Raw genomic sequence first — 19,634 nt, 5'->3', positions numbered from 1 at the left:
AAATATTTTGTAATAACCTATAAGCGAAAAGAATCTGCAAAAGAATATATATATGTATATTCTATACACCTGTAACTAACCACGACACTGTAAATCAACTATACTTCAATAAAATTTTTTTTAAAAAGGAAAAATAATAAATTCTTCAAGCTCAAGGCTTAAGATATATATACTTTACTATATGTAAATGTTATGCTTTAATAAATTAAATAAATTTATTTAATAAATAAAAAATTAAAACACTAAGAAACAAACACCAAAAAAAAAAAAAGAATTCTATTGGGATTCTTGTTTTCACGAAAAACAATTGTTAAAGGAGACCAAAAATCCCCTTAATTTCCTTTGCTTCTAAAAAATAAATTTAGGGTAGGAAGGAGACTGACTTTTCTTTATATTTCAGTTGTACTATTTTGACCATGTGTATGCAATGCATTTTATATTGTAAAAATCTATAGTGCAGGGGAATTCCCTGGCAGTCCAGTGGTCAGGACTCTGCATTTTCACTGCCGAGGAACTAAGATCCCACAAGCCGCGCAGCGTGGCCAAAAAAAAAAAAAGCTTACTGGAAAAAAAAAATCTATAGTGCAATTGGAGAAAATATGATTAAAATATTGAAAATGCAAGTGTAAGACAAATTATACTCAAAAGTACAAGATCACAAATTGTGGATCTAAATACTGAGGGAATAAATATAGCTGCTGGAATTACAATACTACTGATCGCTAGATATATGGACAACTTACTTTGTGCCAGGCACTGCTAAGAGCTGCACCTAGGTGATTTTATTTAATCCTTACTTCTACCCTGTAAAATGAGAGAGGTGGGATTATGATTATTCCCATTTTACTTTTACAGAAACTAAGCAAGTACATCCTTTTCTGAAGGTCCCAGCTAGCAACAGAGCCAGGACTCAAACCCAGTGTCACCCAGAGCTCACGTGGGTTCATCTCCAGCAGAAAATGGGGTTTACATCTCAAGTGCGGGCTCTAAAGGAGGAGAGTTTTGGCATTGTTTGGAGCTCTGGGGGACACTGGGAGGCAAGGGGGTTCATGCATGGGAAAAGGCACAGGGCTGGAATCTGTGATGATCAAAACCGCAAACATTTCTTGAGAATCTTTTAAGGGCTGGGCAAACCCAGATTTGGAAATAAAGCTGCAATACAGAGAAGGAAAAGAGACAATCACACTCCATTCTCCTTCCAAAAAAAGACAATAATGCTCAAAATAAAATCTCTGAATATTCCAGAGTCTTAAAAGAGACTGTGCCACAAGAATGCTAAGTTGATTTGGGGAACCCAGGAGGGGGATATGAGAAAGGGCATTCTCTTTGACCCTGGCAGCAGACAAGGGAGCGACAGGAATATACTGCCTTCCTCCTGGGGCAAAAGCATTTTAATTATCAGCTGAGAGGCCAGCAGAGCCATAAAACTGGCCAGCTGTCCCATGCAATCAGGCCAAAGGCCATAACAAGACAAGGCAGCATTTCTCAGGGGGCCGAGCGCTGCGAGTTAAGGCTGGGTCCAGAGAGAGCAAGAGGCACAGGCCTTTCCCACAAGAGGCCCACGCACAGTAGGAAGGAGCTGCAGGGGATCGATGCCTTTCTGTGGCTTCCACTGAAACAAATCTGCCCACCCATAAAACTACCCCTGGCTGACTCAGGAGAAGGCAGCTCAGGGCTGCCTAAATCCCCATACGACTTTAAAAAGGGAAACCCAACTGTACCCTGTGTACGCCTAAAATAACAAGGGATAGAAAGAGCGGGAAAAGGGGTGGCCCCTTCACTGAATGTGGTTCCTGGGTGATACCTGCTAGACATCATTTCATGCCATCTTAAGACAGCACTGTTCTCTTCTGTCTTCTCCACATTTTACAGATGAGAATCCTGGCGCTCCAAGAGGTGTGCCCCGTGTCAGGGACTCAAGAAGTAGTTTAAATCCCAGTCTCTGACTCCCTAGCCGGTGTTCCTTCCATCAGACCACAGTGGCTCCCGATGCCAAGCTTAAGGGGGAAATGCTTCCTTCTCATATCAAAACCTCCAAGTTTCCCACAGAGAGCAAAAATCCCAAGGAAGTTAGAAGAGAAGGGGACGCGTGACCCACAGCTTTAATGCCTCGTTTCTGTGTCTCACGGCCACGTCTAGTGCACTGCTCAGGCACAGCCTCCCGCTATCCTGTGGGGGAGTGGGCACAGAGGCACACGATTAAAACCGTCTGAAAAAGCCTTATGTTGATTCAGAGAACTGAGTGGGAAAGCAGCAGCAGGGCTCTGAGACACCAGGACGCCCCTCGCTTAGCTCCAAGGACAGAAGTGGCATTTGACTGACTGCGCCCTGCTTCCAGGATGAAGGCTGCCCTTGGTGTACTGCGAGTCCCCGTCGTGATTCATGTGACCAGAGTATCTTGTCTCGGCAAGGCCATCTGTCACGCCCCGGGGAGCAAAGGGGGAAAGGAGCACCTGTGGGCTCCTGTCAGCTGCTTCCCTGCTGAACCGCTTGGCGAAGACTCCCCATCAGAAGCTTTGGCCCCTGCACTGAAGCCAGGAAGTGGGGAGCCTGGGTGCACTGTAGCCTGACACACAGACTCAGATAGACCGTGTGGTCATCACGCACTCCCAAAGACACACATTCACACTTCAGGTCACATCATGTCAGTCCTGGGAGGGAAGGACTTCAGGGACCATCTTGTCCAAACCTCTCATTTCATAGATGAGGAATCTGAGGCCCAGCGAGATCACCAGATGTGCCTGGGAGCGCCTAGCCGGTGCTCTGCCCCCATCCTCTTCTTACCCAGATGTCCAATTAAAAAGTTCTCCTGGGCATCCCGGGTGGCGCAGTGGTTGAGAATCCGCCTGCCGATGCAGGGGACACGGGTTCATGCCCCGGTCTGGGAAGATCCCACATGCTGCGGAGCGGCTGGGCCCGTGAGCCATGGCCGCTGAGCCTGCACGTCCGGAGCCTGTGCTCCGCAACGGGAGAGGCCATAACAGTGAGATGCCCGCGTACCGCAAAAAAAAAAAAAAAAAAGTTATCCTTTCTTCATAACCTTCTCTGAGTCTTAGATTAATAAAAACTGTAACCCTCTTCCCCCAAAATGAGCCTACACACACTTTGTACAGATCCTTGCTTAATAAGAGGAGTACGTGTGGTTCAACAGGAAGCCGATGGGGGGTCCTGACAGGGACTCCAAGGTAAAGGGATGGGTGATTTGGGGAAGAAGTTACATTTTTCTCTTGCCTCAACCAGACCGCTGTCACCACTCTGTGTCCCAGTTTCCCCATCCATAAGTGACCCTGAGCTACCTCACGGGAATGAGGGAAAGCACCAAGTCAGGAATGGAAAATTTTCCAAGAGCCGTGGACGGAAGGAGACACAGGCAGGCTCTTGTCTCCTTTGAGATCCCGAAGCACAAATCTTGACCCTGAGCGATGACAGTGCCAAAGGCCACCTGCGAAAAGGGGAGATCGCTACTTAGCTGTTACCAAATTTGTTTGGGGAGGATTGTGGGGAAGGGAAGACATAATAATTTACCTGACTTTCAATCGTGGCTCAAATCAGAGGAAACAGAGGTAACGGGGAAGAGACTAAAGAATCATGTGGACATCAGAGCCCGTACACCTTGCAAAGCCCTTCTTGCCCTGAACCCAACCCCTCACTGTGGCTGTTTCACCCAAGCTCAAGGCTCAATCACAGTCCAGAAATACCTACCAAGATCCTTCACACAACACAATCCTCTGCTCCAACTCCAACACAGGCTTTCTAGGTGTCTAAATGCTGCCCAGGGCCCCAAGCTTCTCCCTGCCCCTGAGTAAGCTGCAGAGAAGTCCCCAGAGTCACCAGAGGAAGGAAAGGTAGGCAGCTTCCCCAAGCAAGCTGGGGGGAATGAGGGCAAATGTTCCATGAAGAGGGCAGTTACCCTCATGAATCCTTAGAAGGGGTCCCTCAGCCCCACAAACTTTGGGAAAGGGCTGAGGCAAGAGAATCCAGGGGGATTGTCCAGGGCACCATCGCCTCCTGGAGAGCCACGCTCGCACTAGGCATTTGTGTGCTGGTTTTAGGTCCTCCTCTGTGACCCCACAGGGAACTCCTCGAGGGCAGGGACTGTGTCTGGTTTTGCTTCCTGTTATAGTCCCAACACCAAGCGCTCAAAATGACACACAAATGAGAACCATCTCGGCACAGGAGACAGCCACAGCCAAGCGAAAGGGGGAAAGCAAGGCTCCCAGGCAAAGTTAAAGAAGCGAGAGGTGCAATGAAGCCTGCAGGTCAGACCTCCTGGCCTCGCCAGCTTCTCCTGCTGAGTCACCTGACTGGTTATTTGCCTCACTTCAGCTTTATTCACTTATGTATTTATCTTGACGTGCAGAACGTGTCTCTGTACTCATGGAAAATGCTACCCATCAACTGAACACAATACTTTGGGACATGCCTGGTACCTGTTGGCCAACCTTAGGTATAGCCTCCTGTAACCAAAGGAGAAGTCTAATTCATTGAGTGAGTGCTTGTACACTTTTGCCAGGAAAAACTCTCAAAACATGTCTGACATCCTCCAACTCTCCGTGCAAGGGAACTTGTAGCAAAGAACCACAAAGAGCAGAAATGGGGAGAGAGACTTGGCAGTGCCTGAGCCAGGTACTGCTGGACGTATCTCACTTGGGGATGCGTTCATGAGGCACCTCTCGAAAAGAACTGGGAACTGGGTGCTCTGCCTGATACTCTGCTGCCTGCTAGATCTACCCTGGGAATGTCATATAGTTTATCTCATTCTCCTATAGGAAAATAACAGCTACTCCTCATTCTTGTCTAAGTCCTTTCTGCCACATGGCTCCTTGCCGGGATGCCTGTGCCTTAGCGGCTGCATCCCTCAGGCAAGAAGGGGTTCCACCTCAGTGTACAGGAGAGAGGATGCTAGGGCGTGGATTCAGTGGGTCACAGAGCTCCACAAGCCTCACAGCAGGCAAACCCTCAGCCTGGAGAAATTCTGCACAGGAAACGCAGTCAGGGGCTGTGGCCAGTATCCGGTCAGGGGGCACTCCAGGGCTTAGAACGTGATAGCCAGCCTGACGCCAAGGGCGAGGTGGACGCTCTGTCCTCCTCACACTTTAAGAAAGCGGGTCTTCCGCTTCTTTACCTTGGGAACTTTGAGAGAAGGCTGGAGAAAGGCACAAAGCACATGCTGGGTGGCAGGGGGTGCTCCCAGGCATCCAGTTGCCAGAGGATCAGCCAACTGAACAATTCAACAAAACTGGAACAGATGTGGCGAGGAGAACCGCAGGGAATTCACAGCTGGGAACAACAGGAGAGCTGAGGCTGGAGGCGACAGACAGGCAGTGGACCCAGGTGACGGGGGGAGTGGCCTGTTCCTGCAGCACCTGGCAGCCTGCACCTGGCCACAGGGGAGACATCGGCCAGTGACAGTTATTCGGGCCTGGCATCCGGGAAGGGTGTGGGGAAAGAAGAGGGCAGGGGCGTTAGAGGTTGGAAACGAATGCCCTGTAAAAAATGCCACACTTGGCACCTGAAACAGGTTGACATGAGGAAGGATCAAGGGCCTGGAGATTATGAGGAGGAAGAGCAACTTCCACGCGAGTGAGGCACGAGGGATGTCCTCCAACAAGACGAGGGGAACCTCTACCCTCCGAGATCCTGCAAGTAGACTAATTCAAGCGATACTTTCTTCACTCATTCATTCATTCATTCATGTGCCTGGAAGCTAAAGATAGAAAATCCATTTGGAGATGTAGCAGATGCTCCTGACAGCACAGGCAACAAAGAGAGGAGGCCGGGGGATGCGACAGGGCAGCGGGCTGCAGGCCAGCATGGTGTTTCGATCTGTCCTTCAATGGCCTGTGCTGGGTAGAGCCTGCACTCACTTCACCATCATGCCCACCACGCCCTACAGCGTTACACCGGTGCTTCCCAGACTATGGGCCCTGAATGCAAGGCATCTGAGCTTGCAGCCACTGGACTAGCGGCTCTGGTCCCTTGTCCCCCTAGCATTCTTCTGCATACTATCAGGTCATCTAGATTTAGCATCAAATGACTACTTAGCATTGACTCCAGTGACAGGCCAGTGGGAAGGAGAAGTGGCCAGGTTTGAGTTGAGCACAGGAAAGTGAGTAGGGTTTGGATAGGCAGAGAGACGAGGCAAGGGTACTCCTGAAAGCAAGGTTATTCCCATAGCAACAGTAAGTGTGATGAGGGCCCAGTGGTTGGGAAGTAGCACACAGTGTATTCCAGGGGAAGGAGGAAACCGGCTTGGCTTAAGGGGGAAATGCCTTCAGAGGAAGAAGAGGGCGATAAGGCAGCAAAGACCCAGGAGAAGTTTACGTTGACATTTGAAAAGAGGAAGGCAGGGATGGCTAGTCCCAAACCAAACACGGTTCACCGCTCACCTCTGCTCTTCCGGCTATGAAATTAAGAATGAGTTCATCACACGTCAATGAAATGTGGATGCTCCCTGTGCGCAGAGGAATATTATTCCTAATTATATAAAACTAAAGCACTACAGGGTCACACAAAATAAACAGGGGGGCAGTGAAACACCCTGGCTGCCCCACTGCAGAGTGCCGGCAGCAGTGCAGCCATGAGGAGTCAGACCTGGGCCCAACATCTGGTCTTAGGACTGGCAGTGACAGCCTAGAGAACTGGCTGCCCACTCGGACCCTCCACTTCCTCATTTGTAAAATAAAGACATTCACAGTCTTCACTCTGCAGGGCTGCTGTGAGAATCAGATGAGAAGCCACATAAAATGCCTAAGACAGTGCCTGACCTAAAGAGAGCACTCAATAAGCATTAGTTGCTTCTTGTGGTTATTATTATACAGGGGTCTGGTGGTGGTTATTATTATTACTATTATTACTATTATTATTATTTAGGGCTTTGGTTATGATGATGATTAGACAGCGGTTTGGTTTAGTTAATATACTGTATCTAAATAGTGGAATAATGTAAAACCTATAAATATCTTGTGGTAGAAGACCATTTATTTAATAAGAAAGTGGTCACAGTACACCAAGCAGTCGGGGGCAGTGGGGAGGGGAGAAAGCACACTACAAGCAATGGACTTCTTAGGGTCTCCTGGGTAAGATTTAGGGGTGAAAACAAATATGCATAAATGTCAAAAAAATGGAAAAACATACATTGTGTTTAGCTCTATGTTCTTCTGTGCTTTCTAAGGGGAGGAAAGAAGTTATTTAATAATAAAATAAAAGTAATAACACTACCTTCACTTGGAGTAAGGCTTTTCATTTTCCAAAGCTTTTTCACGTGTCTCAATTTTATACTAATTTTATTTTTAATGGCCCCTATTAAACTGCTATTCTGCCAAATGTCCTTAAACCAAAATCCTGAAATCCACTTATCTACCCCCAAAAGGACAATCTTTCCACTAAAAGACCATCTTTCACTTACACCTTTGCTAACAATCAAGTAGCTGGTTTTCCCCAACGTGAGGAGCAGAGACACATAAATCCACTTTTATAGCCAGGGCTTTAGTGAGTAGTTTCATGAAGAGATGTTTAAGTTAACGATGCACTGTAATAAAGTAGTAGAAACCATCAGTTAAATCAGGGGTCTGAGCCACACGTCCCAGGGCCTGGCTAACCCTGCTCGTTTGGCTCTAAGATGCTCCACATCTAGGATGACACATCCTCCCAATGCACGTCCCCAGATTCCGTGGTAAGACTGCCAGCTGCTTCCCCACCAGCCATGTTCTCTCTCTTCCTTGGTAACAGACCCTGATTATTAGCTAGGCTCCACGCCACCCAGAATAAAATCCTCCATCTCCCAGCAGCCCCTGCGCTAGCCATGGCTGTGGGACTCCATCCTGACCACTGAATACATGCAGATGCGTTGTGCTGGACTTCTGGGAAGTTAATGGGAGTCGACTCAGCCACAGGAGCAGCTTCTTCTGTGCTTCTGCTTTTCCTGCTCCTTCAGGCTTGTGACTTGGACCAAATAACTGGCATTTCACCAGCCATCTTGGACCATATGACAGCCCCAAGATGCAAACCATGGGATGATGGAGAGAAAAACAGGAGCCTGGGTCCCTGATGACATGTGGAGATGCTCTAAAACCCCATCCCGGCCTTCTTTTCAAAGACAACTTACTACAGATGATATATGAACGTAGGATATTATATGCTATACACATCTGGCAGACAGCACATGACTTTTTTAAGTGGGTCATCAGGATAATGAAGCATTTTAATAAATCACTTTTTTACTGAACCTTTTGTAACAGCTAGATGTTTATCACCAACTACTTTCTTTTTCCACAAAGACAGCCCCCCTATATACTTTACTCTTTTCTCTAGTGGTTCAAAGTCAGCTAACACATATAATTCACAGAATTCTGCCCTCACGTGACTGTGATCAAAATCCAACTCTCTGGAGTCCCTAATAAAAACCAAGAGAACCTGGCCAGTATCCCCAGGTCTGCAAAACACAAAGAAGTTATGACACTCAGACTGGAGGCAAACAAGCAGCATAACATTTCTAAAATGATTTTCAAGTCATGCACACACAGCAATGGAGCAAGAGCAATGGTGTCATCAGGGCTCACGTTGGATAAATTCAATCCCAGGCAAACACCCGCCCACAGACAAATGTCAAGGAGCCACCCCAACTCACATGTGAGATTTATAGCAGGCATTAACATCAGCACCACCCATGCAGCCCAGGGCGCTATGGACATTTCAGGGTCTCAACTGTCTTGACGAGGTCTTTTAAAATACTGCCCTATGTGTAAGTCCAACTCCTACCACCATACACTGTACCTGAAGGTCCCCCTCAGCAAACCTAAAACCCACGTAAGGACAAAGAAGGACCAGGGCTTTGTCTCCAGGGTGACAGAACGACATTCAGGTCCCTTGTTGTCTCCTGCAAACAGCATAACCTCGGCAAGTTAGCTTTTCCTTCACAAGAGCCTAGACTTCTAAACGCAGGCCACAAAAGGTAAAACCTTGTACTTACATCTTGAAATGACACCCAGATTTAAAACTTCGCAGAGGAAATTATTAACTTTTACTATCATCCTAGCCCAAGTTTTTAAATGGGCTCAATTACATAAGGTTAGTGCACTTAGCCTTATCTCCCAGATAAGGATGTAAGAAAACATTTTAAAATTCAGCTTCTATATCACATTTTCTACCAACACATCCGCTTGTGCTTACCCCATCATCCAAAGCAATCTCTAGGTAGAAATTATTTTGAGAAGCGGGTCACCAAAAATTTTAACTTATTTAATACATTTATAGAACAGAATTTTGCAGGAGGGATGAGAATAATCATACAGTAAAGAGATAGAATATGGCAGAAGGAAAAGAGAGACCAGGTTTTATTTTATGCAACTTAAATCCTTCACATGCATTACGTCTAAAATACATATCTAATGCTCCATACTCTCAGAAGGATGAGTCTTGCTTTTATTAAGGGGGAAGATGGTGCAGGCAGGAGAGGTAAGGGTAATAAATGCTATTTTAAAGTAAACCAGAAAGTATACTTGTGTATATATAGGCCATATATGCTTTTTATTTTTATTTTATTTTATTTTATCTTCTGGCCGCACCACAAGGCATATGGTACCTTAGTTCCCTGACCAGGGCTCGAACCCGTGCCCCCTGCAGTGGAAGGAAGCATGGAGTCCTAACAACTAGACCGCCAGGGAAGTCTCCACATATGCTTTTTAAATGTCTGGAAAAATTTGCCAAATGTAACCACTGGGAGGAAAACATGACGGGTGATCTTTCTCTTCTTTTTGTTTATCTACACTTTCTAATTTTTGTACAACAAAAACACTTACTACCTATGTAATTTAAAACGTATTTTTTAAAGTTAACAGAGTCACGATAGCATCAACAGAAAAATAAGCCACATCTGGAACAGCTCGGGACAGAACAAAGCCTGAAGGATTTCTGGGCTCAAAGCTGAAGGATACAGACAGTGAAGTTCCTGGGGCCCCAAAGTCCTAACGCCCTCCTCTCTGGACAGGATGCTCAATGCGATTTTAAGCATATGCCATTTAGCAAACCGTATCCTCTCTACCATGCAGTTTAGGCAAGGGAAAGTCGAAATTACCACACAAAAGCAGCATCCTCCCAGCGCCTGCTGATTCAGCCAAGGAAAGAGACTGAAGTTTCTACCAACTCGCCATTTAATTATGGGTAACACTCGCTTTACACTCCAATTTATGGGTCCTAGATGTTTAGTAAAGTTACCTCTCAGTTCCCTGCTATTAAACACTGGGCAGTTATGACAATTAATTAATACCACCCCAAGGCTACCAGGAGGGCTGTAGTTCTACCAGCCAGGCCGCACTCTCCAAGTTGAAATGGCCACCTGAATGGGCCTCCCAGCTTGAACAACATGCCCCTTCTGGCTTATACCCCTTCTCTGGTGGGGACCTCAGTTTGGGGAGTTAGGTAGAAACGCAAACAGGTGGTATTGGTTTGCTTTACCTGTTGCTCCACCGAAGAGGAAAACCCCCTTTGTGATCACAGGCACCCTTCCTCAAGTGGAAAAATAAATCTATATGTTTTGTTTGCACAGTACATCAGAATTACATACTGCCAACCACGCCTGCTCACGAAAGCTCAGAATTATCCCAACCCCCTCTGGTGCCTCATTCTTCTCCTCCTAAACCAATTTTTCCTGGCATTCATCCCACCCCCTACATCTCAAGGCAAGGATGGACTGGTTTTAAGCAAAGCGTTTCACTGCCCCCTAAGATTCCTGAGGAATCCACTCCAACCGAAGCCATGGACTGAGTCTGAAAGCGCTTGTAAGCCCTCCAGCCTCATCTCTCCGTACTCACTGTTGCTGGATTTAAGGTCGCGGTGGATGATGGGGACAATTGCCTCATCATGTAAGTAGTTCATCCCTCTGGCAATCTGCACGGCCCAGTTCACCAGGATGTCTGGGGGAATCCTTTTCCCAGATAACACTCTATTCAAAGGCCCTCCACGAGCAAACTCCATGACCAAGCAGAGGTTGGGCTCCTTCAGACACACCCCCCTAAGGGCAATGATGTTGGGATGCTTCAGCATGGCGAAGAGCTTGGCCTCCTGGCGAACATTCTCTATGGTCTGGCTGATGTCCTCGTCCGGGTCGTGGCGAGCTGCTTTCACGGCGACCTCATCCCCTATCCAGAAAGCACGGTAGACCTTCCCAAAGCCCCCGATGCCAATAATCTCTTCCAGGGTTAGCTCCGCAAAATCAATCTCTAACACTGAGAAAGAAAAGAAAAAAAGAAGCAAGTCAAAAAAATGTGAAAAACACCATTTTATCACCCATTTACCTGGGTGGGTAAACACAGCAAGTTGTCTGTGCACTTAGATTTTCTGTCTTCTCACTGTAAACTCCCTAAAGACAGGAAATGTGATTCACTTTTTTTCTGTTACGTTATCCTTAGCGACTAGCACAGAGGAGGCATTCAATGCGTACTCATGAAATAAGTTCCACTTGGGAATTCACGCAGAATCCTGTACCGAGGGCAACCATTCTAACTAAAAGGAAAATTGGGGGAGATCATTTTCATGAGACTTATTCACATTTCACTGTGTACATACTGGGTAGCGAGAAGCATAAAATCCAGTGCCGCGGCAGACACACAACAACCAGACCCCTTTAGTAGCGGTATGATCCAAAGATGAGGAAAATCACTGATTCCCACCGCAGGACAGGGATTAAGGGCGAGTGGGGAAGGGATTCTCAAGGAAGGAAACATTTGAAATGGGCCCTAGAGAATGAGTGGGAGGGATCTCATCAGGCAATGCCGATCAGGGTGGAGAAGGACAATCCAGGTAGAGGGAAGGTCACGAGCAAGAACCGTGGGGCATGGAGAACATTCACAACAGCCAAGACGTGGAAACAACCTAAATGTCCATCGACAGATGAATGCAGAAAGAAGATGTGATACATATACACACTACTGTATATAAAATAGATAACTAATTAGGACCTACTGTATAGCACAGGGAACTCTTCTCAATACTCTGTAATGACCTACATGGGAAAAGAATCTAAAATAGAGTGGATATATGTATACGTGTAACTGATTCACTCTGCTGTACAGCAGAAACAACACAACATTGTAACTCAACCATACTCCAAAAAAATTAAAAAAAAGAACAAATAGCATTTAGTTGAAAAAAAAAAAGATGTGATATATATATACAATGGAATACTACTCAGCCATAAAAAATGAAATAATGCCATTTACAGCAACATGGATGGACCTAGAGATTATCACCGTATGTGAAGTAAGTCAGACAGAGAAAGACAAATACCATATGATGTCACTTATATGTGGAATCTAAAATACGGCAGAAATGAACTTATCTATGAAACAAAAACACAGATACAGAGAACAGACTTGTGGTTGCCAAGCAGAGGGTGGGGGAGGGAAGGATTGGGAGTTTGGGATTAGCAGATGCCAGCTGGTATATATAGAATGGATAAACAACAAGGTCCTACTGTATAGCACAGGGAACTATATTCAATATCCTGTGATAAACCATAATGGAAAAGAATATGAAAAAGAATATATATGTATATCTGAGTCACTGTGTTGTACAGCAGACATTAAACACAACATTGTAAATCAACTATACTTCAATAAAAGGAAAAAAGAAAAAAAGAACATAGGCCATGAGAGTATATGGCCTATCAGGAACTTCAGGGAGTCCAGGGCAGCTGGATTATAAGCACTAGGGTAGATGAGGCTCAAAGCCTTGCTGGGGTCAGCCAGGTCATGAAATGTTGTTAAAGCCATTCTGAGGGGCTTAAACTTCACACTGTAAACGGTAGGAGTCATGTATCTTTAAGAAGGAGAGTGTTGTCAGTCTTGTGACTTAGAAAGGAAACCAACTCTGGCAGCCATGTGGAATATAACAGCAAATGGAGGCCACTGCAGTAACCCCGGAGCACAAGCACAAGGGTCTGAACCTCAGCAGCCATGATGACAGGAGGAAAAAGTAAGGAGGAAATTGGGAGATCTTCAAAACTTGGTTCTACCAAGACCTGGTGACTAAGATGCTTGAGGAAGGAGTCTCCTAGGCAACATCTTACCCCAGCAGTAACCTGGGCCACAGGTCCACCCCTGAGATTTCCAGTATCACACCCAACCACTCATTCCCCGTCCCAAATCCAGAGCTTGAATCTACGGTACTACGATTCTATCTTTAGCTCTGCTTAGAAAGGCTTCCGTGGATAGTTAATAATAACCACCAGTGATTATAAACCTTGGGCTAGATACGGTGCTGCTATACGAGCCAAGTGCTATTTCATGTTTCTCTCATCAAAACCCTATTCTCTGTCTTCTAAGTCTCTTTCTTTGTCTTTACCTAGCTGACTCATAGGCATCCCTCAGGTCTCAGCTTAACCATCAATCTAATAGAGGAACTTTTCCTGACCCCCCGACTAAATGAGGTCAGGCCCGAGTCAAGCACTTCCACAGCAGTCTCTATTTGGCAAGACTCAACAAGGTTATAATTACTTGTTCATCGCCTATCGTCCTGCTAGACTGTGAGATGCACAAGGGTGGATCCTGTCTGCCTTACTCACCACTGTCCTTATCGTGCCAAATATTCAGCTGGTGACCAAAAGACAGGGAAGTAAAATGAGGGAAAAAATCTATCTCAGTATGAAATAAACCAAACTCAGATCTGGGGGGAAGAAACTGAATTGGACCTCCTGAAACAAATACAGAGAATAGTCACACTTTGCTAAAAAAAATAAGAACACAAAGATATATTTCTGAACTCTTGGCAAGACCAAAAGAGGAACTGCCCACCGCTGACTGTTCTCTTCCATTCTCAGCCAGCTCCATGAAGCCTTCATTCTCCATTCAGATGCTGGTGGGGCTCAAAACTCTGTTTTTGCTTAGCTATAGCACTTCTATCCTATCTAGGGCTGATCATTTGTATTTTGTAATGCACCCAGCAGTCTGCACAAAGGAAACTCTTAGGAAAACTTAGTTGGACTGCCTTTAGGTATACAAAAGATTATCACCTCATCTAGCACTCTTTTTGAAGAATAAATGGTGTGGCAGGTCCTGCAGACTAGCAGTCAGCATCCATTCTACAATCCTCCAGCACACCTTTCAGTACGACAGAGGTCAGAAAGCTAAACCATTACATTTTCCAGACTCCTTGACAGAGTGCTGGTTAGCCAATGAGATGCACAAGATTCAGAAGGCAGAAGTGAGACGGAGACCATCTCCTTGCTGCTTCTTCTGGCAAGCATGGCTGTGAAGAAGTGGGGTTTTTCCTGCAATAGCATGTCGATGTCCAATTAGCTCTGTGGATGTGGAAAGGAATGTTGCAAGGCCAAGCAGTCACCTAATCGGACAGCAACTACAACAAGGTGTTTGAGAAGTCAGCAGCTTCAATGGCAACTCCTGATTCTGTACCATCTCAGTTAGAGAAGCAGCAGCTTGCCTGGTGGGCCAGGTCTGCAATGTTCTGGGAGTTGGTCCTCTAGGTCCAGCCGACAGCCCCTTCTCCCCAGCCTTCCAAAAAAATCTATAAGCAACTAACTTCTTGTGCTAAATCATTTTCTGCTTAAAATAGCTTGAGTGTTTCTGGGTCCTAAAATGAATCCTGACTGATTACTAATTCTTGCCTTATCTCATCTATATGAATGAGAAAAATATGCCAATGTCAAAGAGAGATTAGAAACCCTCTTGGAGAAAACTGTAAGTTATCCTAGGAGTCCCCATGGTCATAGACGGAAGAAACACTTGTTTTTTCTGCCAGATTTTTCACTGATGAAAAGCTATGTGCCTTTTTAATAAATGTGCATTTACATACCTTATGTCCTCAACTGAATATCTGAATTCTCCTTAAGGGAATTAACTGTTGTATTTTCTCTTGTACCCACCCTCTTCTTTCCTCTGGTCTGAAGCATAGCTGTGAACACACAGGACGTGTTAGATATTTATTTAAACATATGGGGATTTAAAAGATGTGATTCTGAACCAGGGTGCTGAAAGGACAGCTCCTCCAATGGTATTTCACAGAAGGTAGAAAACCTCTGTGGGGAAGGCGAAGAAGCAATGATCTCTCTCTGGGTAGAACATAAACTCTCAGGTTCTTGCTATTTCGTCGAGGAAATATTATGACCAGCCTTCAGAAAAAGTACAGAACAGAGCTTACAAGAAGAAAGACAAAACAGTGGGGGATGTGGGGAGGGTCCTTTCTTTTCCCTTCCCTGCTAAGAAGTCCCTTTGGATAGAAACTAGACCTTCACTGCAGCTGCGAGGATGTGGGACTCTCCTCCCTTTCCCTGCCCCAGTCAAGACCTGGTTGTAAGTAAGAATCAGGTCAACTCTCACACAGCACATTTTTCAGTTTCTGTGGAAGAATATTTCCAGGAATATCAGGAACAAAACCTTATCTCTTTCAGTCTTGGAGTCAAGATGTTATTCCCTCTCAATTATATCCCTGGAAACTAAATATACAGGCACATTCTGGTGAGTTTGGGGCAAGTGAATGGTACATACCTCACTCATTTAAAAATCTTAAGTATGTCTGAAAATACATCCTTATATTGCTAGTGAAGGCAAGAAAAAGAAATGTAAATTAGTAATATCCTTAATTTATGCCCTGCTTGAAAACTGACACAACTCTCCTGTAAGAGAAGCTTTTTTGTAATACCTAGGGTTATATATCTCTGAAGATGATACATTTGGAACTTTACATTTTCCATCTTTCACTAAAATAAAGAAGATGAGCAAGCTCCTGGGTTATTTATATTTGTCAGCCCCGTGGAGAGCTAAACTCTAATACCTACATTGGAGAGGATAAAAGCGCTCTATAAACGTTAGATGATTTATAATATCACTCTTATATGCTTTCTTTGTCACAAGATTTAGTAATTTCCCCCTCTTCCGTTTTGATTAAAGTTTGAAACAGAAGTTTCACTTTGAAAAGCAGTATTTGAAAGTAAAACTGAACATTATTACTTCACTTTGTGCCTTCTATTCACAATCTAATATCAAAATTCATGTCCCAGAGAGGAAGTTGGAAAAAAGTAACTGGGGAAAAGTTGTCAGAGGCTCAATTTCATTCTAAGTCTCTGGAGACCAGGTCAACAATCACCTTTATTTTCTGAGTGACACGAAATGAACCAGTGGACACAGCATACAGACCAGAGGCCCTTTATCAGATCACCAAGATTTGCTCAAGATTTCCTTGAGCAAAGCACTGCACTGAAATTATATATTTACATCACCAATTTCCCTCACGTGTGACTTCTAAGTACCTCCTCATCTTCTCATTTCCTTATCCCCTGGTATTTAACACAGTATCTCTCTTTCACTAGGCACTCTAATTGGTTTTTGACTAGAATTAAATTTTCTGAATTATCAAAAATTAATTCCAGTCAAGATCAGAATTTAGTGTGGCTAAATAAAATAACTTACCAAGACCTTCAAATGCTGTTGTTCAAGTCAATTCTTTCAATAAGTACAAGGTACTTCCTACTTTCTCATCATCTGAGTTTTAGATATCAGAATCTACTCTCTCCAAGGTAAGTTTTGTTACAGTCTGGGTGAAGTCCTGGGCACCCAATGGAGAAGAAGCTTCTAAAGTGGCACAGGGTAGACCTGCCTGGCTTTCTGTGCATGGGTTCTTCCCACCTAAGTCACATTCGCTCCTGACTGCTCTCACAGCAGCGAGCACAAGATATTAAAGAAACTCAGCTCCCGTTCATGAACCTCACAGAGCTCTTCTACTCTGATATTAGCTGTCTCTGAAAAAAAAAAAAAAAAAAATCACCAAACCTCACCCACAAAGACCCTCAAAATCTGACACGTTTAAAACTACATTGTTTTCTAACATGCCAGGCCAACATCTCTTCCGGTATGTGACCAAGTTCATCTTCAACACTATTTGAGACATTATCTGCTAGGACCCTTAGCCTTGATCTTTCCAGCACTAAGGCAAAAAGGTGTAACACCTAGGAACAACTTAAAGTAATTTGTCACCTGCAGGTATTATAAAGATTAACTGTAGAAGGAGGAAGTTTTAAACTGAATAAGAGGGAGAGAGAAACAAAGGAAATTAAACATTTGAACATCAATTTGATAGTCAAAACACCAATAAAAAAAGGACAGGAGAAAAACAAGAGGTTATGATTTTGATATTAATAAATGGTATTTAATAAACATCTTAAGATATAATTGTTCAGGTGAAAATAAGTTACAGGACCAGAAAAATAACTGTTACAAATAAAATTTTAAAATTAAATGTTTAAAGTTGGCCCTTGGTAATGACTTTTTTAAATGAGCTAAGAGACAAAGTATACAAAATATGGAATAAACAATGATATAAGTGAATTAACAATACTTTTTTTAACAGGAAAGAAATTACGGAAACCCTCAAATACAAAATAGTGTAAACTGCACCGGAAGATACTTACATCTTTCTTCTAAAACCACCTAGCATCACTGATTAAAGGATTCTAATGGCAATTTAACTCCTTTGAAAAACAAAGAAAATTTCATTTCAGGGTGTGGAAAAGGGGAGCTCCTGGGAAACTGGTGAAAACAGGACCCTAGAAGAAAGGCCCTGGGAGGGACCCCTGGGCATGGTTCCCCTGAGATTTGGCAAATACCAAATATAGGCGAGGATCTAGGGTGAGAAGAAAGGAGAAGATATATTGTCTGGGTGTCAAGGCCCTGGGACTTAGCCACTATATCTTGTGCTCCTGATCTCTCATGGGGGAATGACATACTTTTCCCTTGCTAATCATTTCTCCACTCATCACCTGCCCCTACAGACAGACAGACAGACACACACACACACACACACACACACACACACACACACACACACACACACACACCCTTATAGCACATTATTTGCTTAGACTCCTTAAGGGACCACTTTTTAAATACAAGATTAGGATCCAAGAAGTCAACACCGTATTTCAAAGATACTTCAGCCTTGAGTTCACATAGGCTTCCGGGACTTGTGAGCCAGCCCAGCCCTGCGGGAGACACCCCCGTCTCCTTTAAAGCAAATGCCTTTCAGGGGCGGGGACAGGCGGTAGAAGAGGTCGGGAAGGTCCCTGATTTGGGAACTAATGTTATGACAGAAACCACCAGCTTGCCTAAAATCCTTCCAGACTGGGGGGGTGGGGAGGTTGGAGACAGGAAGATTCTCCTGCTGGGGCTTCAAGATGTGGGATCAGGAGCTGCTGCTGAGGCGGTCGCGTGAAGGTGAAGAAGCCCAAGCGCCCGAGGTTCCAGGCGAGGCCTGCGGCATGTCTATCTTACTGATTGCACCCGCCAAAGCCCCTGCAGCCCGAGCCCGCGCACACACACACCCCCCCAGGTCAATCATTGCCCACCCAAGCTTAACCCTCGAGGAGGGCTCCCCTCCCCCTGCGACCACCCCAAGGCATCCATCATACCCCCCACCCCGCTCCCCGCCAGGCTCCCGGGCCCCGCCTTCGCCTTACACTGAATGGGCGGGTAGCAACTGGGGTCTTCGCCTCTGGGCTGGCAGCGGCTGGAGAAGGCGCTGCGCGGGGTCACGTAGTTGCTGGGGAAGATGCCCACCCGCTGGTTCAGCTGCCCGGTCCACCAGCCCTCGTCGCCGGACACCTGCGAGTCCTTGGACAGCACCTCTACCACGTCGCCCAGCCGCAGGGTCAGCTCGTCCTCGCCCGCCGCCTCGTACTCGAACACGGCCGTCCAGTAGGGCAGCGGCGCGTCGGAGCCCAGCTCCCTGGGGACTGCCGCCGCCGCCTCCTCCTCCTCTTCCTCCTCCTCCTCGGCCCCGGCCCCCGCTCCATCCTCCCCCGGCGGGGCTGCAGCGGCGGCGCTCGCCAGGCAGCCGAGAAGCGCTCTGGAGGGCTCCATGGAGCGGCCGATCCATAGGGTGCGGGGCTGCTGCCGCCCGCAGGAGCCGCCGCCGCCTATTGTTCATGCGGCTCCGCAGAGCTGGGGGGACCCCCCTCCCCCGACGGCGGCCGCAGGTAGGGGCCGGGCTGGCGGGGCGGGGAGAGTCGGCTCGCTAGGGCTGGGGCTGGGGCTGGCTCAGCGCGGCTACAAGTGCGCAGAGCGCGTAGTGCTCACCGCAGCATGGGGGCGCGGCGGGCCGGAGCCCCCGCCTTCGCGCTCGCCCCCTGGGGCGGCCTGGCCACCTCCGCCGCGGGTACCTGCTCGCGCAGCTGGTGCCCGGTGCCGCCAGCCGGCCGCCGCTCACCGCTCGGCGCCGCGCCCCGCCCCCTGCGCCGTCCGCACGCCCGGGACCACCTGACGCGGACCTGGCTCCGCCCCAGCCCTGCGGACCCTAGGAGGCGGGGCTTCACGGCGCCCGGGCCCGCCCCCGCACCATCCTGCCTTCCCATTGGCCGCCGCTGACCGGTCCGCAGGTTCCTCCAGCCGCGGTTGGGGCTGCCCCGCCAGCCGCCCGCCCCGCCCCTCTCCACCCCCTGCGCCTACGTCGCCCTCCCCCCCTCCTCCCGCCCCAACGTGCTGGCTCTCTCATTCTCAAACCCCAGGTTGACCCATTTCTCTCTCCCATTGGACCCCCGCATCTCCAACCATTGGTCCGAGGTACCTGTCCGTTTCCTGGGAGAGTTCAACACCGCCCGTCAGGAAGAGGCTGCGGCCTCATTGGGCGCC

At 46.7% G+C, this 19,634-nt stretch overlaps 1 protein-coding gene across 4 annotated transcripts in view; it reads right to left on the bottom strand.

Annotated features, from left to right (window-relative positions):
* MAP3K9 (mitogen-activated protein kinase kinase kinase 9) overlaps positions 1 to 19,351 on the bottom strand; it is a 77,800-nt gene extending 58,449 nt beyond the window's left edge. For 3 of the 4 annotated variants that reach the window (XM_019921958.3, XM_019921967.3, XM_073800313.1), the window contains exons 1-2: positions 18,464 to 19,350; positions 10,812 to 11,225 (exon numbers count right to left, since the gene is read on the bottom strand). In XM_019921958.3, the coding sequence (XP_019777517.1) occupies positions 10,812 to 11,225; positions 18,464 to 18,866 (817 nt within the window). In that variant the 5' untranslated portion in view covers positions 18,867 to 19,350. Of the gene's footprint in view, positions 1 to 10,811; positions 11,226 to 18,463 lie in introns of all 4 variants that reach the window. The other variant, XM_073800312.1, reaches the window with a different exon arrangement.
* Positions 19,352 to 19,634: the final 283 nt, after the last annotated feature.

Source organism: Tursiops truncatus, chromosome 2 (genome assembly GCF_011762595.2).
Source record: "Tursiops truncatus isolate mTurTru1 chromosome 2, mTurTru1.mat.Y, whole genome shotgun sequence".
Classification (NCBI taxonomy): domain Eukaryota; kingdom Metazoa; phylum Chordata; class Mammalia; order Artiodactyla; family Delphinidae; genus Tursiops; species Tursiops truncatus.
The sequence above is the reverse complement of the archived record's forward strand: the minus strand, read 5'-3'. Positions and strand labels throughout refer to the sequence as shown.